We start from the raw sequence: 25589 nt of genomic DNA, 5'->3' as shown, positions 1-25589 counted from the left end.
TTGGAGAAAGGGGGCTTTGGAAATAGTCGCTTTTCCTCAGGTTCCTCCCACGTCTCTGTTCACCTCCCCGTGGGGCCGCACACTCGCTCGGAAGAACATAGTTTCGGGGGGTGTTGGGGAGTGGGGTGCCCACGCATGGCAGATGGAGGAAGTGAGGGGTCCGACGAGCTCCCTGCAGGGTGGACCCTCGAGATGGCAACTGGGCGGGGGCAGCACTTGGCAATGCGTCTCGCTGAGCAGGTGGTCCTCCCAGAGCCCTCCCTGGCGCACCTGCCCTCACTTTCTCCACCTGCCCGATGGGACGGGGCGACTTGAGCCCCCCCTTGGTTCCGAGTGAGAATCGTCAGTGGCAGCCCTTTGAGGTTGTCCCGGGAAAAGTGCCATGTCCCCCAGGGAGGAGCTGCTGGGCTTGTTACCTCCCCAGCAGCGATCAGCTGCTACTAAAAGGGCTCAGTTTTGCTGTGATCATGGAACAGGCTGCACAGAGAGCGAAATAATCACCGCGGCAGGTGTGTCGGAAATGTAGCGCTCTTTTTCTGGAATTTCTATTTTGAAGCCCAGCTCCTCCCACCCCGAGGCAGTCCGTTCTGAGCTTCTTTTCTGTCTCCCCTGAGGGTGGGCTTATTTGGGGGGACAGGTGGTGCTCAGCCTCCAGCTCCCCAAGCAGGCCCCCCACTGAGTCACCCCTCCTGCAGCACGGCCCTCCATCTGACCCATTCTCCCGGCCACTCCTGGCCCCCTCTTGGGTGCTCTGGGATTCATCCTGGGCTGCCCGGCTCTGGGCACGGAACCCTGAGGGCTTCCTCCGTCCCTCCCGCCTGGACACGGGCCTCGGGCTACTGCTGTTCTGTCCAGGGGGCTTCTCCCAACTGCCCCAAGGAATGGGGTCCCAGGTCCTCTCTCCACCCAAGTGCCCGCTGAAGCCAAAGCTGGAGGGTCTCATCACGTCCCTCTGACTCTCTTCCCTCCCACCTCCTCCCAACCCGAGGATGGAGAAAACTGGTTGGTCCTCATCAGATTCCCCTCAGGGTTTGGGCTTCGGAATTCACTCTTAACTCTGTTTTAATTCAGTCTTAACTCTGTTTCTGCCACAGCAAGTCCAGTGGAAGTCCTGCCCATTGACTCCCCACTCTGCATTTTACCATTTTGGAACGAGCTGCAGGCAGCATTCCTGGGCATGAGATTTTCTGGGGCCACTGAGCCCACTGGGTGCCTCCCCTCGGCCAGCTGGACATGCCAGCACACCACGGCTCCCTCAGCCCCTGGTGGGATAACGTGTTCTATGTGTTCTTTTGGTCCCCAGCCGGGTTAAGTAAGCTCCAGCTGCCCTCGGTGGGGACTGGCTTTAGGACACGCTCTTTAAAGCTTCCTTCACCCTGGCTTTCCCACTCCCCTGCCAGCGTTGCCTGAGATCACCTCCCCAATAGAATCCTTACAATGACCTTCTTTCTTGGGAATTGCACCTGAGACGGCATCCCTTGCTGGAGGCTCTTAAGGGAGCCAGCTGCACTGACTGATGGGGAAGAGACAAGGGGTAGGAGGGAAGGTGGGGTGGGGAGGATTCGCTAGTTAATAGTTCAAAACATTATGGCGTATTACTGGAAACTCAACTGAGCTGCGCGCTTCCTCTGTGACTGACGCCACCCTCGGTGTTTTCACACACGTTATTTCATCTGATCCTCCCAGGAGCTGTGCCCAAGTGACATGAGAGCTGGGTCTCAGGGGTGTCCACCAGCAAGCTGGGTGAGCAGGGACAGGAAGGCGGGTCTGATGGTTCCCCTGGGAAGCATCTCGAACTTTCTCAGCTAGTAGAAAGGATGTGGCACCTTGAGGGAAGCCTTGTCTTCCATTCCCATCAGCGCTTATGAATTCCAGTAGCTCCTACCCATCTCCAGGGATTTCTGTCTGTGAATATTTCCTTTAAAAATTATAAGGTCTTATATTTTTGGAGGCAGGTGGCATGATGCCGTGAGATCTCCAGTGTGGATAGGTTTATGAGGAACACAGAATGGGAGAGATGGTCTCCAGGATTTAAAAAAAAAAAGGACTGATTATAGCATTTGCTAATGTCTGTGGTGTAAATACTCCCATCACAGCCAATCCCAAGCTATGAACCTGACATTACTGAACCTGAAATTGGCAAGAGGTGACGCTCTGGAGTGCCACCCCATGACATAGTATTTCCACCATCCCAATGCAATCCACAGGAGTAACCTCCAGAGCATTCATCATGGTAAGATGTAATAAAATAATTAGTAACTGATGAGCCTGGTGCATTTAGTTCCTTGTTTACTATTGAGATAAAATTCACATAACATGAAAGTCATGATTTTAACTATTTTAAAGTATACAATTCAGTGGCATTTAGTACATCATAATGTTGTGCAACTATTAGCTCCATGTGGTTCCAAAACATTTTCATCACCCAAAAGGAGGCCCTGTGCCCAGTTAGGACGTCACACCTCACTCTCCCTCTCCACCCCTGGTAACCACTATCATCTGTTGGCTGTGTCCACAAATTTTCCTCTTCTGGATTCTTCATGTCAAAGGAATCATACAGTGTGGCCGTTAGAGACTGGCTTCTTTCACTTAGCATCATGTTTCCAAGGTTCATCCATATCATTGCCTGTATAAATACGTCATTCCTTTTTACGGCTAAATAACATCCCATTGTACAGAGAGACTGCATTTTCTTTATCCATTTATCAGCTGACGGACATCTGGGTTGTTTCCACCTTTTGGCTCTTTCGTGTTGTGCTGTCATCAACACTTATGTACACATTTTTATTTAAATACCTATTTCAGTTCTTTTGGGTATACGTGTAGATGTGGAATTTCTGGGTCACATGGTAGTTGTGTGTTAACTTTCTGAGGAACTGCCAAACTGCTTTCCACAGAGGCTGCATCATTTTACCTTCTCACTAGCAGTGGTTAAGGGTTCAAATTTCTCCACATCCTCAGGAATACTGGTTATTTTCAGTTTATCATTACTGTTAACAATAACATGCTAGTTGAAGTGAAGTCATCTCATTTGTGGCTTTGATTTTCATTTTCTAATGACCAATGATACTGAACATCTTTACATTTGTTTTTGACAATTCATATATCTTCCTTGGCGAAATGCCGATTCAAATCCTTTGCTCATTCTTTGTTTGTCTTTTTGTTATTGAATTATGAGTTCTTTATATACTCTGGATTTATCATCAATATAATATTTTCTCCCATTCTGAGTTGTCTTTTCACTTTCCTGATAGTGTCTTTTGATGCACAAAATTTTTAATTTTGAGGAAGTCCAACTTATCCTTTTCTTTTAATTGCTTGTGATTTTGGTGTCATATTTAAGAATCCATTGTCAAATCCAAGGTCATGAAGATTTACTCTGATGTTTTCTTCTAAGAGTTTTGTAGTTTTAGCTCTTACATTTAGGTTTTTGATGAATTTTGAGTCAATTTTTGTATGCGATGTGAGGTAGGGATTCAACCTCATTCTTTTGTATGTGAATAATTTATTGACTTGTAAGTTTATATAATTTAGCTTAATTATGGCCACATTTAACAACTCACTTGCAAAATTTCTGAAAATTTAACAATCAGCTCTTGTGAGCCAGTGTGAGCTGGTATGAGCTACCATGACTTCTACCTTACCCTGCTTGAACAATCTTGCTGCCGAGGCTGGAATTCAGATTTGTTTTTCTTGAGGAGCTAAGCTGGGGATTGGTTGAAGTGGCGCTCAACCAACAGAGCTCCTGGGGGATGGGCGCCTGAGGGTCGAGGGGCTGGAGCCCTCAGTTCTGCAGCCATGGGTCTGTTTACATTTTCTCATTGCATCTGGCTTTCCCTCCCACAGTTGGAAGAGCATGGCTGGGTCTCTCTTGCTCCCTTGCCCAGCATTTACCCAGCTGTTCCCCCTGGCTGAGAGGGAACCAGTTGTGTCTCAGCCAGGTTTGGAGGGGCTTTGGAAGCCCCATCTCTGAGCAGAGACCCAAGCCTGATCTTGAGGCTAAAGAAGTAGGCTTTTTCCTGCTGGGGTGACCAGATAAAATACAGGATGCTCAGTTACATTTTGATTCCAGATAAATAACGCATAATTTTCTGGTGTAAGCAAGACCATGCAAGAATTGGGACATACATATACTAAAGAATTATGCATTGTTTATCTGAAATTCAAATTAGCTGGGAGTCTTGCATTTTCATTTGCTCAACCTAGTAAGCATCCCCTCAGGTCAGTGTTCTTCCTTATTGTCCTCATCCAACAGCAGAGACTCAGAACTCCAGAGTGGGAAGGGCCCTAGGGAGGTGCCCATTTTACAGATCTGGAAACTGAGTCCCAACTGAGGAAAGGGACTTGCCCCAGCTCACAGAATCACTGGGGACTTTGAGAATCTTGCTGAGCTAACTGACTTTTCTTTTTCATGAAGTCAGCACATTTTCTGAGTGTCTCCTTAGCACAGGGCACTGCGCTGGGTGTTGGGGGATGATGGTGACAAGCCTGCCATGTACCTGTGTGCAGGGCAAGAATCAAGAATTCCCTTCGGGTAGATTAAATAAGAGACAAGATTCAGACAGACCTGGGTCTGAACCCTACTTGCTGTGTATCAGCTGCACGACAAGTCACTTCCGCTCTCTGAACCTTGGTTTCTCCTTTCCTTACATGGGGATAAGGGTATTTTTCTTGGGGGATTGTTGTGGCTTCAGTGGAGGTGATGAAATGCCTGGGGGAGGAAGAATTTATTGTATGATGAGAGAAGAGAGGTACCCACAGTAAAGTCTGGTTGTTGCTTGCAGGTCACCCAGCATCCTGGGCCACCCAGACGATGTGGGATGGAGGTACCAGAAGTCACCTGCCCTGCCTCGCCTGCCAGGGACCAGCCAGCTCCTGCTTCTGGCCCCCCAGGGGTCCCAGGTGGGCAGGCCTTGCCTCGCCTGACCCTGGGCCCCGTCATCCTGCCACCGGAGCAGGGCCTGGCCCCCACCGTGTTCCTGAAGGCCCTGCCCATCCCACTGTACCACACAGTGCCTCCAGGGGGCTTCCAGCCGCGGGCCCCCCTCGTGTCAGGCAGCCTGGACGGGGGCAGCGTGCCCTTTATTCTCAGCCCCCTGCTGCAGCCTGAAGGGCCTGGTCCCACCCAGGTGGGGAAGCCGGCAGCCCCAGCGCTCACTGTGAACATCGTGGGCGCTCTGCCGGTCCTGTCGCCGGGCCTGGGGTCCACACTGGGCAGCCCCGGCAAGGTGCGCAACGCCGGCAAGTACCTGTGCCCACACTGTGGCCGGGACTGCCTGAAGCCCAGCGTTTTGGAGAAGCACATCCGGTCCCACACGGGTGAGAGGCCCTTCCCGTGCGCCACCTGCGGCATCGCCTTTAAGACCCAGAGTAACTTGTACAAGCACAGACGGACCCAGACACACCTCAACAACTCCAGGCTGTCCTCCGAGTCGGAGGGCGCCGGGAGCAGCCTCCTGGAGGAGGGGGACAGGGCCAGAGAGCCTTCCGGGGCCCACGAGGCACAATCAGAGAGACCACTTTCTCCAGGCGCCCAGGCCGTTGGGCACTGCCCGCTGCCCACCGCGCATCTGTCCCCGGTTGCCAAGAACCTGGATCCGAAGTTGGATGCTGTTCCCTGTCCAGGGTCCACGTTCGATGTCAGGGAGGCCCCTGTAGACGCTGCCCCGGGGCTGCCGCTGGCCAGCTCGCAGCCGAGGCGGAAGATGCTGGAGCAGCGGTCCCCGACGGCCCGCAGGCCGAGCCCCGCGCGGCAGCAGCAGGTGGAGAAGCCCGGGGACGCCAGGCCTGCGGAGGGCCGGCTGCGGAAGTGCGAGAGCACCGACTCGGGCTACCTGTCCCGCTCGGACAGCGCGGAGCAGCCTCCGGCCGCCGGCAGCCCCCTGCACAGCCTGTCAGAGCACAGCGCCGAGTCCGAGGGCGAGGGCGGCCCGGGGCCCGGGCGCGCGGAGCGGGCGGCCGGCCTGGAACTGGAGAAGAGGCGGCTGGAGGAGCGCATCGCCCGGCTCATCTCGCACAACCAGGCCGTGGTGGACGACCCCCAGCTGGCCCACGTGCGGCCCCGCAAGACGGTGCTGTCCAAGCAGGGCAGCATCGACCTGCCCATGCCCTACACCTACAAGGACTCCTTCCACTTCGACCTGCGGCCGCCGGAGCCCAGGAGGGTGCCCGCCGCCCTGCGCGCCGCGCGCTCCACCTGCGCGCGCTCCACCTGCTCGCCCCTGGACAGGGCGCGGCCCCTCTTCTTCCACTCGGTGCCCACGCAGCTCTCCACGGGCACCGAATGCGTGCCCGTCACCAGGAGCAACTCGCTGCCCTTCGTCGAGGGCACGGGGACGTGGCCGGAGCCGCCAGACCCCCGGGATGCCTGGGCCCGGAGGCAGAAGCCTCTGAACCCCAGGCCCGCCCCCGCCCGACTGACCGATGTCCCCGGCGCTCACCCCCGGGCCCTGGTCAGACAGGCTGCAGTGGAGGACCCGCCGTGTCCCCCGGCCGAGGACCCGGATGGAAAGAGATCGGCCGTGGGGGAGGGGGCGGCCGGCAAGGGCCAGGCTGCGTGTAAGAAACGCGGCCAGAGGAAGCTGAAGATGTTCTCCCAGGAAAAGTGGCAGGTGTACGGGAAGGACACGTTCAAGAGCATCTACCAGAAGACGAAAGCTGGCCACCAGGGCGGCAAGAAGGCGAGGGAGGTGACAGTGGGCGGTGGAACCCAGCTGGACCGTCCTCTCCAGCAAGGGGCAGCGCCTGGGGAGGACGCGGCGCCTGGGGAGGGCGCGGCCCCCTCTCAGGACAGGAGGAGGACCCCAGTCCCAGAGGACGCTGCTGTGGGGGCCAAGCCAGCGCCTTGGGCAAGTCCACCAGCCCCAGAGGGCCTCTTGGTGACGGAGTCCCCCAGGCAGAGGGAGACAGTGGCCGGAGCGGGAGGCAGTGACCAGCCCAGTGTGAACAGGGCAGCCTCGCCCCCCTCCCTCAGCTGCAAGGAAGCCCTCTGTTTGTGCAGCAGGGACCCTCTGCTTCCTCCACACGGGGGGCTGGAGCTGGGGTGTCAGCTGCTCCCAGCCCCTGGTGCCCCCAAAGGAGGTGACCTCGAGGCTCCCAGGCCGGGTTTGCCAGACCCCAAGCTGGAAGACGGCCCCTGTGGCGGTGGGGGCGCCAAGGAGAACTGTCAGCAGGCCCGTGTGGTCCTGAGACAGCCCGCCGGCAGCTCTGGGGAGTCCCAGCCCACAGAGGACAAGCTCCCCTCGGAGAGAAAGAAGCTGAAAGTGGAGGTGCTAAGCTGCCAGGACCCCCTGCCAGCAGGAGGCGAGACCCTGGAGGGCCCCGTGCAGGCCGCATCCCTGCCACCTCAGAACTGGGACTGTGACCCTGGGGAGAAGCCAGGGGGGCTGCCTGGAAGTGGCGACTGCACGGCGAGAGGCAGGGCGGGGGCCCTGAGGTGGGCAGGACCTCAGGACACGGAGCTTCTGCCGCGTCCTGCAGCTGCAGCCCCCGGGTGTCCCTCCCGGCTGGCCTCCCAGCCTCCAGGCCCTGGCGTCCTCGCTGGCCCGGTGGACAGAGCCTTCCCCCCCCAGTACCTCCTCAGGTTACCCCAGGGGGAAACCCGTCCTCCGCTGCCCATCCCCCAGAAGCAGGACCGAGGCCAGGACGCTCTCTGCAGGAGCGGGGCTGCCGAGGAAGGGGCCTCCTTTGTGGAATCAGGGCTGGGGGCCCTCCTGACTCCCGATGCAACATCAGGCCAGGCCCCCGGTGGAGCAGACAGCTTCAGGGAGAACCCCAGCTGCTCTAAGCCGTGCGACAGGAGGAAAGGGGTGCAGGGAGAGGAAAAAGGAGGCTTGGACGCTGACACCCCAGTGGCCGGGGTCCCCAGGGGGGCAGCCTCCTTCCTGCCCACCCTAACATGTGACTCCTGGAAGAGTGGAGCCCATGACACCCAACAGGTCTGCGGGAGCAGCACTTGGGCGAGGGCCAGGCCCTCCGGGGGCATCCTCAATCCCTGGGAGCCCAGTGGGGAGCTGGGGGGGCCTCCTGAGAGTGCCCCTCGAGGCCCTCCCTCAAAGCCGCTAGCAGGGCTCAGTGCTGGCTGCTCGCGCCAGCCCAGCTCCTTCCTCTCGGCCCTCATGCCCCTGGGCTGGCCCGAGGTGGCCTTATGTACCCACGCAGAGGCCCTGGGGAGCTGCGGGGCCCAGGGCCCATTCCCCTCGCTGAGGGCCGAGCCCCGGCTCACGTGGTGTTGCCTGAGCCGCAGCCTCCCTCTCCCAATGGAGCAGAAGGAGAAGGGCGCTTCCGTGTACCTGGCGCTGCATTTCCCTGGTGGCAGCCTGCCGGGTGAGGGTCCGGATGCCCAGCCGAGGAGCAAAGCAGTATCTGGAGGATGGACCAGGATAAGACCTGGAGAAGGAGGGCAGACGCAGACATTGAAGGTAACACCCAGCTTTGCCCCCACGTAGCATCTGCTGTCCATTCCACTGTCTTCTCGGTCCTCTTCCAAGGGTGAGACTAAAGGCCCAAAATGTAAAATAAAACAAAAGAAAATCATGAAAAAACACAAGTTTCAAAGGAAAGAATAATTGTACCTAACATTCTGGGTGAGATATTTTTCATAATTAGACATAAAACTTAACTTTGAGCTTCCTGGTAGCAGAGGCAAAAAGTGAAAGTGCAACGCTGCTCAGGGGAGCTCTCTGGGTAATCTCAGATTATAAACCAGAAATCCTTATTGAGAGATAGACTCCAGGCAAAACCTCTTAGAAAGAGAGAGTTATTATACCAGGGACTCCAGAGAAAATAGTTACTATGATCAGATTCAACTTACCCCTGAGTTTCCTGGGAACAGTGGCAAAAAGGTTAAGGAGCTGAAGGCTCTAGAGAGTTCTCACTTGGCAATTAAATGAACTTATAGTCCCATCTTTCTTTTTCTTTTGGCCATGCTGCAAGGCATGTGGGATCTAGTTCCCTGACCAGAGATCAAACCCACACCCCCTGCCTTGGAAGCGCGGAGTCTTAACCACTGGGCAGCCAGGGCCGTCCCTATAGTGCTGTCTTGATAGTGACTGCATCTGGATGGCATAACTGAGGATGTTGTCCTGCTCTGAGGTGTCTTGGGCCAAGGTGACTGAAGAGGGTCCTGCGGCCTCCGTTCTAATTTAATCATGCGGAACAACAGGGCCTGAGCCCCAGAGCTTGCAGGCTGTTCTCCTGGTAGCACTGTCTTCATCCAAGAGTGGTGGGTTAGGAAAGAATGTGCTGGGCCTGAGGGGGGGGAACTAAGTTCCAGCTTAGCCCCCTTCCTCCAAAAGGCAGTCAGGTACTGGGCGTGGACTCTCCTGGAGAAGGGAAAGGAGCCAGCCACGGTGCCCCCTAGGCCTTCAGTGAACACCACAGGTCTGGGCTTTCCTCTGTGGATCCGGCCCAGGCAGGGTTCCAGAAGCTTCCACTCAGGAATGCGCAGACCATTTGGCAATGCAGCGTTTCCATGCCCGATTTCCCCAGACAGGCATCCTCTCTGCAGAGAGAGAGCCTTTCTGTGTTGTTCCCACCACGAGGGCTGTGAACAATATGACGCGCACCTGCCTGGTATTTTCAGCTCTCCGACCCGACAGCCCCAGGGATGCCATCCCCGGCCTGGGTGTCTGAGCCAGAACGGAAGAAAGGACGGCCTCGTAGGAGGGCGAAGATGCCTCGTGGGAGCAGCAAGCAAAGACAACTGAGCATCCGCTCCAAAAGGTAGGGTGTGTGGCCACCTTGGTCATTTCCCTGCGCACCCACAGTGTCAGGAACTGCAAGACTGCGATTTCAGTAAACCCCCAAGGAAAACGTCACAAGGGACTCAGAAGGCATCTCTGTGCTCCAGAGAGAGAGAGAGAGAGAGAGGGAAAGTGAGAGCCCTGTTTAAAAACTGGGGTCTAAAGTTTCATGGTTAAAAGACTCAATGTGTTTCCCCATCAGTCCCCTGGCTGTGCGTTTTTCAATGGTGCCTTTTTTAAGGCCAGGCATCCGGCAAATATTTGAAATAACTGAGTTGAAAACACATCCATCCAGTTGAAGTCCTGAAGAGAGAGCATGTTAATTATTTACAGCTTTTATTGCTTTTTTAATTATGCAAGCGATGCCGTGTCCTTTGCAGAAAAATTAGAAAATACAGACGAGCAGGGAGAACACAATAAAACAGTCTACTGATCTCACCCCTCAGAGACAATCGCATTTAGGTGTGTGCCCTTCTAGACTTTTCTCTGTGATCTGTGTGCATGCGTAATCTCCTGACTGCAAGCGTGGGGGGCGGGGGGAGATGGATTTTCATACCCCTCTTTCATCACGTCATTCTGATTGTCTCGCCCCTTTGCTCAAAACCCTTCAGGATGCCCACTGCGTACGAGTTAAAAAGCAAATTCTTTAACCAGTCCCCCACCCTCTCCCTGCCCCCCAGAAGTTTTTCGGTCCTGTTTTCCTACGGTTGCCCCCTTCCCACTCAGTGCGTTGTCGTGTGGCCCCTGCCCTCGCCCGTTCTCTATTTGACACCCTGAACTGAGATCCCTGAGGCTCTCCTGCACCCCCGCCCCGCTCCACAGCCCCCAGCACTCTCCCTTTCCTAGAATGCCTGGCCCTCTCCTCCTATGGCCAGTGTTCGGTCCAGAGCTAGGTATTCATCTATAGCACATAGATTCCTAGTGCGTGCCCACAGCTGCTCAGACTCCCAGTGGCTGGAGATGACATACCCTCCTCTGAGGCCCTTCCCTCGTTTCACTTGTCTGCCAGGACCACGTGTCCGGAGCTGGCATCACTGAGAGCTTGCCGTGTGCAGGCACTGCACCCTGACTCCCCATTTTTCCCAGGAGGAAACTGAGACACATAGAGAGGTCGGGCAGCCTCCGCAAGGACCTGGGTCTGAACCAGCAAACCTTACTCCAGAGCCCATGTACCAGACAGCAGCTTGCCCCACAAGTTTGTTCTCTAGGTCTGTGAGTCAGTTTCTGTTTGTAGGTAGGATTGTTGTGTCATATTTTATTTTTTATTTTTTTAATACATTTATCTATTTATTTATTTGTTTATTTATTTATTGGCTGCACCGCGTCTTTGTTGCTGCGCACGGGCTTTCTCTAGCTGTGGCGAATGGGGGCTATGGCTTGTTGCGGTGCGTAGGCTCATTGCGGTGGCTTTTCTTGCTGTGGCTTACGGGCCCAGTTGTTGTGGCTTGTGGACTGTAGAGTGCAGGCTCAGTGGCTGTGGCGCACGGGCTTAGTTGCTCCGAGGCATGTGGGCTCTTCCTGGACCAGGGATCAAACCCGTGTCCCCTGCACTGGCAGGCGGATTCTTAACCACTGTGCCACCACAGAAGTCCCTGTTGTGTCATATTCTAGATTCCATGTACAAGTGATATCATATTGTATTTGTCTTTCTCTGTCTGACTGACTTCACTTGGCCTGGTAATCTCTAGGTCCATCCGTGTTGCTGCAAATGGCATGATTTCATTCTTTTTTATGGTTGAGTAGTGTTCCATTGTATTTATGTACCACAGCTTCTTTATCCATTCATCTGTTGACGGACATTTAGGTTGTTTCCGTGTTTTGGTTATTTTGAATAGCGCTGCTGTGAACATAAGGGTGTATGTATCTTTTTGAATTATGGTTTTGTCTGGATATATGTCCAGGAGTGGGATTGCTGGATCCTTTGGCAACTGTTTTTAGTTTTTTTGAGAAAACTCCATACTGTTTCCCATAGTGGCTGCACCAATTTATATTCCCGCCAACAGTGTAGAAGAGTTCCCTTTTCTCCACATCCTCTCCAGCATTTATTATTTGTAGATTTTTTTTTTTTGATGATGATGGCTATTCTGACCAGTGTGAGGTAATACCTTATTGCAGCTTTGACTTGCATTTCTCTAATAATTAGCGATGTTGAGCATCTTCTCATGTGCCTTTTGGCCACTTGTATGTCTTCTTTGGAGAAGTGTCTATTTAGATCTTCTGCCCATTTTTTGATTGGGTTGTTGGTTTTTTTTTGATATTGATCTGTATGAGTTTATATATTTTGGAGATTAATCCCTCGTCTGTTGCATCCTTTGCAAATATTTTCTCCCATTCTGAAGGTTGTTCTCTAGTGTCGTACATTCAGTCATGTTGTCTGCCTCGCCCTCACAGGCATGCGTGTTTGTATATCTTCATCTCAACATCTGGTTTTGTGGGAGCCAAAAGACTGCCTCCCAGTCGGTGAGCTTGTCAGCAAGTGCCTGCAGGTGGGGAAGTGAAGAGGCAGAGGGACCCCAGCATAAAACAGGAGAGGTCTGAACCTGTGTGTGTGTGTGTGTGTGTGTGTGTGTGTGTGTGTGTATGTGTGTGTGTGTGCTCACGACAGATCTATCCTGGAGTTGCCAACTGAGTGCATCAAGGATGCAACTGTTAAAAGTTTTACATCCACCAAACATTGACAGGTCGACCATGAGTCATTCATCATCTGTGCTTTTATTGGCTCTTGATTGCCCTTTGAGTTTATTACAACCTCAGGGCCTTTACACTTGCTGATGTGTCCACCTCTAGCTGCATACCCCACCTCTGGCTCTTCATAGGGCAGGCTCCCCCTCATGTCAGCAAAGACGTTGGCATTGTGGCAGGGACTCCCCTGCCCTCTGTACCTCAGTGGTTCCCCTCTTTTTTCTCCATCCCATCGTCTGGTTTTATTCCCTTCATAGGTTGTTGGTAGAATTCATTTTCTTGAGGCATAGAACTGATGGCAGCTCGCTTCTTAAAAGCCAAGAGTGGAGAGAGAATGTGTCTGTGCTGTCTCAAGTCTCTGACCTCTAGATCTTCTTCTACAGGCCTCACCTGATTAGGTCAGGCCTACCCACGATCATTTGCCTTTCAATTAGGAGCTTTAATTACATCAGAAAAATGCCTTTACCTTTGTCATATTTTATTAGAAGCAGATTACAGGTTCCAGCCACACTCAAGGGGAAGGGGTTCCACACAGGTTTGATTCATGGGGTCACCCTAGGGTGTGTCTTCCAGAAACGGCTTCCCCAAGTTCACCCAGTGAGTGGAATTAGGGTTGAAATCTGAATTTTCTGACCCTGTGTTTTCCATCATCCCACTCATTGTACGTGGCTGCTAAGACTTGTCTTTTTAATGGGGGGGGGGGGGGTGGGGGTGGGGAAGGGGAACACCTCTTTGGAAAGATGTCCATAAGGGAATGTGATGCCGGGTTTATCCATCCACCCATCCTTCCATCCACTCAGGTGTGTGTGACTGTGTATAGGATGTGCATATCCATTTATATGTCCGCCTGCCCACTCACATGTATGTATGCCTGCATGTCTGTATCCATCTATCCATCCATCCATCTATCCATCTGTCAACTATCAACCTGTGTGTTCTCTCCTTAAGAAGGAAGCCCATTTTTAAATTCATGTCCCCGTTTTCACTTCAGTTGTCTTTATGTTCTATAGAAGATGAAATGCTGTAGCAGAGATTCGCCTGTGGGCCTCAGCTCACAGAGAATGGTCTCTCTCTATATATATTTCTTTTCTTTTCTTTTTTTTTGCCGTGCTACGCGCCTTGCAGGATCTTAACCCCCTGACCAGGGATTGAACCCAGGCCCTCGGCAGTGAGAGCATGGAGTCCTAACCATTGGACTGCCAGGGAATTCCCATCTTTTTCTCTTTTTCTGAAAAAAAAATACAGGAAAATTTAGGAAATCTATAGCAGATTCATAGGTGATGATCCAGAATTAACAGATGTTAATATTTTATCATATTTGCTTCTGAGCATTAAAAAATAAAACAAAATATTACTTTTATATATTATATATAATGTAAAATGAAAGAAATAAAACAAAAAGATAATTATGTAGTTTTATGTGTTTGACAGTGTTTCCATCCATGTGTTCATACCTTACAAATCAATGTATCCACTAATATATAATATTGTTTGGTGTCTTTAAAAAAAATATATATATATATATATATTTTATATATGACATATATATCACTGAATTTATCATCCTTCAGTTTGATTTTTTAAAATCCATATTGTGTTTTTGGAGATCTAGCCATGTTGGCACATACAGATAAAATGCATTCGTCTTAATTGCTATAGGGTATTCTATGCCATGAGAATAACACATTGTATTTTCCATTATGCTATTTATGGACATTTAAATTGTTTCCAGTTTTTTGCGTGTGCTAACTGTGCAATGAACATGCTTATACGTGCCTCCTTAGACACCATGTGAGAGGTTTTCTAAGAAATATACCTAAAAGTGGAATTACTGGGTTATAAGATAATCACATTTTCAACTTTAGAAGTTATTATGAAATCACTCTCTAGAGTGCTTGTGTCATTATAGGTTTCCTCCAACTAACGGAGTTTGCCCTGCTCCTGTATTCTTACTAATGTTTGTTAGGCAGATTTTTCATGTTTTTCCCACCCAGAATTTGTAGGATTGCGTATATAGCCTAGATTTGCATATATTCTTTGCCTATGATGTGAATTGCAGATATTTTTCCAAGTCTATTACCTGACTTTTTAAGCCTATTCGTTCATACTTACCCACGTAATTGCAAATATCTTGCCTCTTTCTTGCTTTTGGCGTGTCAGGTCATCCTTCTGGAGTTGTTTTCTTCTGTCTGAAGCATATTCTTTTGAATTTCCTTTAGAGAAGAAAAATCTCAGTTTTTATTAGCTGAAAGTGCATTAATTTCATCTTTGTTGTTGAAAAATATTTTTGCTGAGTGTATAGTCTTAGATTGACAGTTGTTTCCTCTTGGTCCATCAAAGCCGTTATTGTGTCATCATTTGGCTTTCATTTTGTGGTGAGGAGTCAGCTATTAGTCTACTCGTCTGTCTTTTGAAGGCTTATTATCTCTGGCTACTTTCAAGATCTTCTTTAATCTTTAGTGTTCCATGCTTTTACTTTGATGTATCCAGGTACATGTCACTTTTATTTATTCCATTAGGAATCCACTGGGTTTCCATAATTTCTGGGTTGATGTCTACCTAGAACATTCTCAGCCATTGTTCTTCAAACGTTGCCTCCGTGCCAGTCTCCGTCCTCTCTTTCTGGAACATTAAAATAATGCATCTTACATCTGTCTTTCATGTCTCTTAACTTCTATTTTCAACAACTTTATCTCTCCCTGCTATAATCTAGATACTTTGTTCGGATGCATCTTTAAAATGTTACTAATTTTTTTTGATCCACTGAGTGTTTTTTTCAAAGCTCTGATGACATATTGAATTTTAATATAAAATTTAAAATTCAAATATAAATTGAAATTTTAATTTTAATGCATATTTAAAGTGGGCAATGTAGTAAGTTTTGACATGTTCACACCAGCAAAACCAACAACATCATCAAGATAGCAAATGTAGGGACTTCCCTGGTGGCGCAGTGGTTAAGAATCCGCCTGCCAATGCAGGGGACACGGGTTCGAGCCCTGCTCTGGGAAGATCCCACATGCCACGGAGCAACTAAGCCCGTGTGCCACAGCTATTGAGCTTGCACTCTAGAGCCCATGAGCCGCAACTATTGAGCCCATGCTCCGCAACAAGAGAAGCCACTGCAGTGTGAAGCCAGTGCACCACAATGAAGAGTAGCCCCTGCTTGCTGCAACTAGAGAAAGCTGAAAGCCTGTGCACAGCAATGAAGACCCAACACAGCCAAGAAACAAAGTAAATAAATAAATTTATACGAAACAAAAAGTTTAGAAGATAGCAAATGTATCCACAATCCCAGAAGTTTCCATGTATCCCCTTGTAATCTCTCCCTCCTGCCCACCGTGCCACCCTCCCAGCCCCAGGTAACAACTGATGTACTTTCTGTCACTATCGAGTATTTCACTTTTTCTCTAATTTTATAAAAATGGAAGCAGACAATGGACACCCCTCCTTTTGGGGGCTGGGCTTTTTTTTCACTCTGTATGATTATTTTAAGGCTCATCCGTGCTGCAGTGTGTATCAGTAATTCCTTCCTAAGTAGTAAGCCATTGTGTGAATACATCACAATTTGTTTATACGACCACCTATTGGTAGACGTTTGGCTTGTTTCAGTTTTGGGCTGTTATAAATAAAAATTACTATAAGTATTCATATACAAGTCTTTGTAGGGATATAAGCTTTAAATCTTCTTGAGTAAATACCTAAGAGTGGAATGTCTGGGTCATATATGACAGAGGCATTATTAACTTTTTAAGATGCTGCCAAGCTGTTTTCCAAAGTGGTTGTACATTTCTTACATTTCTGTGAGCAGTGTGAGAGTTTCCATTTTTCCACCTCTTTGCCAACACTTAGTATGGCCATTCTTTTTCATTTTAGTCATTGTAATAGATGTCTAGTGGTATCGTATTAGTTTGAATTTACATTTCCTTAATAACTGATGATATTGACTAATCTTTTCATGTGCTTGTTTGTCATTTATGTATCTTTTTAGGTAAAATATCTGTTTGGATCCTTTGCCCACTAAAAATGGGTTGTTTGTTTTCTTATTATTGAATTTTGAGAGTTATTTATATATTCTGGCTATAAGTCCTTTCTCTGATATGCAAGCTGTAAATATTTCCTTCCAATCTGTGCCTTTTTTTTTTAATTCTCTTAACAGTGTCTTTTAAAGAACAGACATGATAAATTTTGATGAATTCCAATTATCATCCTTTCTTTGGATTGTGCTTTTGATGTCGTTAACTAAAAAATCTTGGTCTAAATCATAGCCACAAAGATTTTTCTCTTAAGTTTTCTTCTAAAGTTTTATTGTTTCAGGTTTAACATTCAGATCTAGGATCAAATTTTTGAATATAATGTGTTTTATAAATCGAAGTTCTTATTTTTGCAGGTGGATACCTAATTATTCCAGCATGATTTGTTCATTTATTTGTCTGTTTTGATGCAAATACCACACTGTTTTGATGACATTGCCTGACCTGAAGGCATACTCTAAAGCTAAAGAATTCAAGGCAGTGTGGTATTCATATCAAAATTGACAAATAGATCAATGAAACAGAATAAAGAATACAGAAACAGACCACACATACATTGATTTTTGACAAAGGTTCAAAGGAAATTCGATGGAGAAAGGATAGTCTTTTCAGCAAATGCTGTTGGACCTGGAAAGTTTCCGCACCAGGAAGCCAAGGCAATCATGAGAGATTTACCTCATCTGTTCCTCTTCTCTCAGGGACCACTGCTTTCATTGTTTGCTGTCTAATGTCCTGAAAAGCATTGTTTCAGTCATTTGTCCCATTTCTTATTTGAGAGGATACATCAACTCACTGCTACACCATCTTGGTAAGAAGTCCCTGGACTAATGCAGTGGCCTCTTAATTGGTCCTCCTGCTTTGAAAGGTCTGTTGAGTTTTAATTATTACCAATATTACATTAAAATTTTTTAAGTTTCCATTTAATTACTTTTCAAATCTTCCTGGTCATTTTTATAGTCTCTTGCTCTTTACTGTTTTTTTTTTTAATTGAGGTAGGATTGATAAACATAAAAGCTGTATATATTTAGTGTATGCATCTTGACAAGTTTAAAGTTACGTGTATACCCATGAAACCATCACCACATTCAGTGTCCTACACTTTCCTAAACTTATGTGTCATCTCTAGAAATTTCTTCCCTTCTGCTTTTTTTGATAAAAATATTTGACATAAGCTTTACCCTCCAAAATAATCCTAACCCTAATACAGTGTTGTTAACTATGTGCACTGTGGTGTGCAGTAGACATCTAGTAGTTATTCATTTTGTGGAAGTGAAACTTCATACCCTTAGAGCAACACCTTCTTGATTCTCCCTCCCTCCAGCCCCTGGTAACCACTATTCTACTTGCTGTTTTTATGACAGTGACCATGTTAGGTTCCCGATTTAAGTGGGATCATGTAGTATTTGTTCTCTATCTAGCTAATTTCATTTAACATAATATCTTCCAGTTCATCCCTGCTGTAGCCAATGGCAATATTTCTTTCCTTTTTAAGGTGAATAATATCCCATTGTGTATATACACCACATTTTCTTTATCTAGTCATCGATGGACATTTGGGTAGTTTCCATGTCTTGACTATTGTGACTAATGCTGCAGTGAACATGGGTGTTATCTCTTCAAGATCCTGATTTCAATCTGTTTGGGTATTTACCCAGAACTATTCTATGCTGTGTCATACAATAGTTCTATTTTTAAGGTTTTGAGGAACTTTCATACTGTTTTCTATAATGGCTGCAACAATTTACATTCCCACCAACAATGTACAAGGGTTCCCTATTCTCCACATCCTCATCAAGACTTACCTTTTGCCTCTTTGATAATAGTCGTTCTAACAGGTGTGAGGTGATATCTCACTGTAGTTTTAATTTGCATTTCCCTGATGATTGGTGATATTGAGCATCTTTTCATGTACCTGTTGGCCATTTGTATGTCTTCTTTGAGAAATATCTATTCATGTCCTTTGCCCCTTTTATAATTGAGTTATTGGGTTTTTTTCCTATTTGTTTTGCTGTTGAGTTGTGTGAGTTCCTTACATATTTTGGATATTGGTTCCCTACCACATATATGGCTTGCAAATATTTTCTATCATTCCCTAAGTTACCATTTCATTTCGTTGATTGTTTCCTTTGCTGTGCAGAGGCTTTTTGGTTTGATGTTGTCCCACATGTTTATTGTTGCTTTTGTGGCCTGTGTTTTTGGTGTCATAGCCAAGAAATCATTACCAAGGCCAATGTAAGCAGGTTTTCTCTGTTTTCATCCAAGATTTTTACAGTTTCAGGTCTTATGTTTAAGTCTTTAATCCATTTGGAGTTGACTTTTTGTGTATGGTGTAAGACAAGGATCCAGTTTCACTGTTTTGCCTGTGGATATCTGGTTTTCCCAACACCATTTATTGAAGAGACTATCTTTCTCCCATTGTGTTTTCTTGTCCTCCCCCCTCCTCCCTTGAAGATGAGTTTACAGTAAATGTGGGAGTTTAATTCTGGGCTCTATTCTGTTCCATTGGTTAATGTGTCTATTTTTATGCCAGTACCATACTGTTTCTATTACCATAGCTTTGTGGTATATTTTAAACCCACGAAGTGTGTTGCCTCCTGCTTTGTTCTTCTTGCTCAAGATTGCTTCACTTATTTGGAGTCTCTTGTGCTTGTATATGTATTTTAGGATTTTTTTTCTATTTATGTAATCTTTACCCTTATTTTCAATCTTTTAAAAAAACCCACTAAATATTTTGCATCTGAAGTTTTGGCATGTCTGCCTCTGTTTTATGTACTGGGTCTCACTTATGGTAACTTATTTCCTTGTTTGTTTTCTGATTTTTGGCAGTAAGCTGAGATTTTTGGAACTTTGTGGTGGGTTGCTCCAGTAGTGATTTGTTTTGCTTCTGTTATGTTCCTGGAGGCACCCACTGAGCACTACTTTAAAGAGACTTCTTGGTTATAGGTTTTTCCATGTCACAGTGTAGTGTGAATTCAGACTGCAAACCAGTGAGAAGACTGTCTTACTGTTATGAAATTAACAGGAGAGACTTTTGCCCCCTTCACTCACTGATGAGACTGGGTTTTTTTTTTTTAATGTTGTCTGGGCAGGGGGTGGGGGTACAATGTGTTATTCCTAATTAATCCATATATTGAGGGTATAACCTCTGAGGTCTCAGCTTTATGCAGTAGAGGTTGGCTCTTCCAGCTAACTCTCACATAGGGTAGATTCTGGGTTTGAATCCTAGACCCTGCACCACACAAGATCATGAAAATGGAATGCAAGCTCCCCTGGTTTGTTAAATACCCTCACAATGAAAGCACTCTTATTTTTTTATGTTTCTGTGTCCACTTGATTTTTGACTTTTAAATATGTCTTACCTCCTAATCAGAACACCAGTACATTTAAATATGTTGTAAACATTTTAATATTTTCACATACATTTTTAGTTGATTTCAGTGTAAGGGTCAGAATGGGTGTGGTCAGTCAGAGTAACTAGTTTGCTGGACTGTTGGAAATGGACTTGTTATTTTTTAACTTTCCTTATGCTTCTTTGATCATCAAGAAGTTGCATATTTTGATGTAGTCAGATGGAGCTACCTTTTCTTTCATGATCATTACTTTTTGATCTTGTCTAAGAAATGTGTCCTTACTCTCAATCCCTCAATATCACAAATACAAAAGATATTCTTTTATGTTCTTTCTCTCTCTCTATTAATGTAAAGAAAGACATTTTTATTTTTGTTTATATAGAAAACAATGGGCCTTGGGTCAAGTTTGGCTCTTGCCTTGTTTCTATATGCCCTGTATACCTGTAGGTGAGGTAGGCATGGTTTCTACATTTTAAAGACAATGTGTCTATATAACATATACGTACACATATATGTGTAGGCATACACATATGTATGTGAAAAATGTGTGGCAGAGATTGTATGTGGCTTGTAAAGTCTAAAATATTTATTATCCGGACCTTTCTATAAAAAGCTTTGTAGGCCCCTGTCCTAATCCACTTTTTTTCACTTATTTGCTATATTTTAACTTCTCGTTTATACCTGGAGTTTATTTCAGGGCCCTTCATTCTGTTTCATTTGTCTCTTTGTTGCCAGCTCCAGATACCACACTGTAATTAAAATGGGTGTTTTCATTAGTGAAAGTACATGCATTAAAGGAGAGAGATTAGAAAAGGCAGGATCTACTTTCAGAGTGGAAATGGGAAAATGTAGAAAATTCACATGTGGACACCTAATTGCCGACATTAGCTAGAGGCGCAGAGACTCAGAGTGTTCACAGAAGATATCTCAGCTGTGCCCAGGGCAGCCGCTGGACCATGGAATTGGATTTTACTGATTAATTTGTAACTGTGTAAGGTGCTATACAAAGCATGAAGTGCTCAGAGACCTGTCCTAGGGGACTGCTGACAAATGAACAATGAATTGTGAAGCCCCAAGGGAGCTGGGATGAGTGGGGAGGAGATTGGAGGTTCTATGGGCATAGGGCACTTTGTAAACCCTAAACTGTACATTCATCACAGAAGGGGAGAGCACAGGAGGAAACAGAGAATGGAAACCTCTTAATTGATGGTGTTGTCCTTTATAAAGCAGAAGTTTGTGTGTCTGAGGCATGTGTCTGCTCACTTAGTTATGACACAACTTACTTATTCAACAAGATAACTCTGAAGTGAGATGGGTGGAGACACAGACCTAGGGATGGGGTGGCTGCCACTCCCCATGGCTGAGACCCTCTGTCACATGCTCTGTAGCACCAGAGCTTTGACCCCAGTCCCAGGTCTGGCTTGATGGGATGCCGAGGGCCTGCCATACCTGCGGTCCACTTCTCTTTGCTTTGTTACTCGCTGTGGGACCAAGAGAGGAAAGTGATGGGGGGAATATGACAGGTCACATATTCCTTCCCCAGTTGAGCATGTGTCAGGCAGGCCACGCAAACCTGCAAGTCTGCCTCCTTGGATCTACCTTCCAACATTTGGCTAATAAAATGGGCAGTGGGCATGGGGGTCAGAGCGGGGTTGGAGTAGGTGGGGCAGTCTACCCTTTCAACCAGCATCGAGATACATGACAAACCTCACCCTGCCTCCTTTCATGAACTTCTCACTGGACTCCAGTCAAAGCTGAAGTCCCCTGAGCTCTTAACCTTGCTCCACCAGTCATCAATGCCCTGGCTGGAGATGACCTGAGGTGAGAAAGCTTTTTTCTGATGGGTCTGCCATGAGATCTATAAACAAAGATATTGTGCCGATCTTACGTCAGCACTGATGATGTTGGCTCTTAAAAGAAGACCTACAGAGAGAGACCAGGAGAGCAGAAGGCATGTCAAGTATGAATTGGATTTAAAACCTGGCCCTTAAATAGCAGCTTATTTTAAAAAATGTAAAGCACTATAAGGGCCAGCTAAAAGCAGAAAATTAGACATAAATACAAAAATCTAGACTGATCATCAAAACACAGCTTTTGGAAGAAAGATGGTGGTGAAGTAGAAGGATGTGGAATGCATCCCTCTCCACAGATGCATCAGGAATACACCAAAAGATGCAATAATTCCCACAGAGAACCAGCTGAACACCAGCAAACGACCTAGGACACCAGAAAGGACTGCAAAGATCCCGACATAACTGGGTAGGATAGAGGGGGAGAAAAAGAAGGAGAAAGAGGAGGAGAAGAAAGGAAAGGGACAGGTCCCACACCCTAGGGCGGGGGGATCTGAAACAGAGGAGAGATTGCCAAATTCAGGGAAATGTCCCTTATCTGACGGGGAAACCCCTTCTCCAACAGGGAATTTCGCTGGGTCAGAAAGGAGGCATTTGGGACTGTTCAAAGAGGGTGAAGCAGCTGAGCCATGGCAGACAGGAAAGAGTGAGAAACACACGGAGGGTCTGCACCACAGCTCAGCGAGTCTGGACTGAGACATCGATTCACAGTTGAACAGGGGCTCTGGGAGCTGGAATGTGGGAACCGGAGAACTGATTCAGGGTAAGAAACATTGTTGGCAGTGGGGAGATGGACTAGGAGGACAGGAGGGAAGAAATCCACAGCGGAGAGTGCCTACCGCGGAAAGCTGCGTGGCCATAGTGGTGGTTCGGTACTGCTGACTCACAAACAGGGGGCAGGAGTTGTGGGTGTAGCCTCTCTCTCAGCACCTTCAATGGACAAAGGAAGGACCCCTGTGGGCCTAGCTAACGCACTCAGGGATAACAAAGGCCCTCCGGCAGGGCTGGACTAGAGTGCCTGCAGTCAAGAGCCAAAAGCCACAGAGTGGCCCAGCTCTGGAGACATTCTGTTTACACCTGAGCCACTGGCATCCCTCTGCAACAGGCACTGCCACAGCTAACTTAGCCACTGTGACCCAGGCAGGGCATGCTGTGGAATTGTAGCAGTGGGGAGGAGCCACTGTTGGAGTCTCTCTCTTGGCCTGAGCCGTCCAAGCTGCCGTAACCCAAGCAGGGTGCCACTGCTCACTCTCTCCCAGGGGAAGGAGCCACCATGGTACCCTCTCTCCCCCCACACACCAGCGCTTACATACGAACAATAAAGGAAGCTCTGCTGATCACAGAATAATACAAAAAGCCCAAGGTGGGTAGAGGGACACTTACAGCTGAGACCTCAAGGAAACAGAAATATTAGTATTAATTCTACTGACCTGGTCCATTCTGGGGTCAGTTCTAGTTTTTCTTTTCTTTTCTTTTTTTTTTTTATATTAATTACAATCTTAGTCCTAAGGGATCTACACATTTTACAACATATTTTTTATTCTATTTTTATTTTTAGCCTTTTTATATATTTCTATTTCTAGCTAAGTTTTTTGTAGTGCTGACTGTGCTGAGAGATACATCTCCTACCTTCTTTTCATCTCTATCTTTTATACATTTTTCTTTCCTTTTCTTTTCATATTTCCAGTCATACTACACTCTTCTGTTGCCCTGTCTTCTATCCTTTTTTAGTTTATTTTATCTTAATATAATTGTAAGCAATATTATTGATCTGCTCTGTTTCCTTGCTTTATTCTCCAGATGACACACTGCTTTGGTATTTATTATTAGGTTTCATCTTTATCTTAGTTCTAGGTATAATTGTCTGATTTCATTCTGAGAATCTTCATTCTGTCTGGTGGTACTCTTGCTCTTATTATATTTGATCCTAGCTTTCAAAATCTCCCCGGATTTGTGTTTCTGTGTGTGTGGTGTTTTTTGTTTTTGTTTTTGTTTGTTTTCATTTTTGTTTTTGTTTTTGTTTTATTCTGTTTTGGTTTTGAATTTCTGTTTGTTTTTTCTTTGAATGTCTAATAGCATACTGGGGTTCTTCTTTCAAGTCTTTCTAGTGCCTTATGTTTTATTGGATTCAGTATTTGTGTGTCTTATACATGTATGTGTTTCCTTGACTTAGTATTTGTTTGACTCAACACTCTGCCATTAGTCTGGGGCTTGGACAGTCTTCTTTAAACCCTTTTATTGCTGGGACAAGCAACCTCTGAAGTCTGGACTACTATGAGAAAACAGAGACACACCATGCAGGCAGAGGAGCAGGAAAAAAACCCACAAGAACAAATAAATGAAGAGGAAATAGGAAAATTGCCTGAAAAAGAATTCAGAGTAATGATAGTAAAGATGATACAAAATCTCGATAACAAAATACAGAAAATACAAGAAACAGTTAATAAGGACTCAGAAGAACTAAAGAGCAAACAAACAGTAATGGACAACAAAATAACTGAAATTAAAAATACTCTAGATGGTATAAACAGCAGAATAACTGAGGCTGAAGAATGAATAAGTGAGTTGGAAGATAGAATGGGGGAAATAACTGCCACAGAGCAGGAAAGAGAAAAAAGAATAAAAAGAATGGAAGACAGTCTCAGAGACCTTGGTGACAACATTAAGTGCACCAACACTCGAATCATAGGCATCCTGGAAGAAGAAGAAAAAAAGAAAGGGTCTGAGAAAATATTTGAATAGGTTATAGAGGAAAACTTCCCCAACATGGGAAAGGAAATAATTAATCAAGTCTAAGAAGCACAGAGAGTCCCATACAGAATAAATCCAAGGCCCATATTAATCAAACTAATGAAAATTAAACACAAGGAAAAAATATTAAAAGCAGCAAGAGAAAAACAACAAATAACATATAAGGGAAAACCCATAAGGATAACAGCTGATCTTTCTGCAGAAACTCTGCAGGCCAGAAGGGAATGGCAGGATATACTGAAAGTCCTGAAAGAGAAAAACTTACAGCCAAGAATACTCTACCCAGCAAGAATCTCATTTAGATTCGATGGAGAAATGAAAAGCTTTACAGACAAGCAAAAGTTAAGAGAATTCAACACCACAAAACCAGCCTTACAACAATTGCTAAAGAAACTTTTCTAAGTAGGAAACACAAGAGAAAGAAAAGACCTACAAAAACAAACCCAAAACAATTAAGAAAATGGTAACCAGAACACACATGTCAATAATCACCTTAAATGTAAATGGATTAAATGCTCCATCCAAAGACACAGATTGGCTGAATGGATACAAAAACAAGACCCTTCTATATGCTGCCTACAAGAAACCCACTTCAGACCAAGGGATACATATATACTGAAAGCAAAGGGATGGAAAAAGATATTCCATGCAAATGGAAGTCAAAGTAAAGCTGGAGTAGCAATACACATATCAGACAAATTAGACTTTGAAGTGAAGACTATTACAAGAGACAAGGAAGAACACTACATAATAATCAAGGGATTAATCCAAGAAGAACATATAACAATTGTAAATATCTATGTCCCCAACATAGGAGCACCTCAATACATAAGGCAAATGCTAACAGCCATAAAAGGGGAAATTGACAGTAACACACAATAATACTAGGAGACTTTAACACCCCACTTACATCAATGGACAGATCATCCAAACAGAAAATAAATAAGGACACACAAGCTTTAAATGACACATTAGGACATCTTGACTTAATTGATATTTATAGGACATTCCATCCAAAAACTACAGAATACACTTTCTTTTCAAGTGCACACGGAACATTTTCTAGGATAGATCACATCTTGGGTCACAAATCAAGCCTTGGTAAATTCAAGACAATTGAAATCATATCAAGCATCTTCTCTGACCACAACACCATGAGACTAGATATCAATTACAGGA

General features: G+C 46.4%; 1 protein-coding gene across 1 annotated transcript in view; it reads left to right on the top strand.

The window, feature by feature from the left end:
* Nucleotides 1-4820: 4820 nt before the first annotated feature.
* ZNF831 (zinc finger protein 831) overlaps nt 4821-25589 on the top strand; it is an 80091-nt gene continuing 59322 nt past the window's right edge. Inside the window, exons 1-2 of the mRNA XM_057703963.1 lie at nt 4821-8420; nt 9584-9723. Of these exons, the coding sequence (XP_057559946.1) occupies nt 4821-8420; nt 9584-9723 (3740 nt within the window). The remainder of the gene's footprint in view (nt 8421-9583; nt 9724-25589) is intronic.

The sequence above is a fragment of the Hippopotamus amphibius genome, chromosome 12, assembly GCF_030028045.1.
Source record: "Hippopotamus amphibius kiboko isolate mHipAmp2 chromosome 12, mHipAmp2.hap2, whole genome shotgun sequence".
Lineage (NCBI taxonomy): Eukaryota > Metazoa > Chordata > Mammalia > Artiodactyla > Hippopotamidae > Hippopotamus > Hippopotamus amphibius.
Note: the sequence above shows the minus strand (reverse complement) of the source record. Positions and strands in the feature narration are given on the sequence as shown.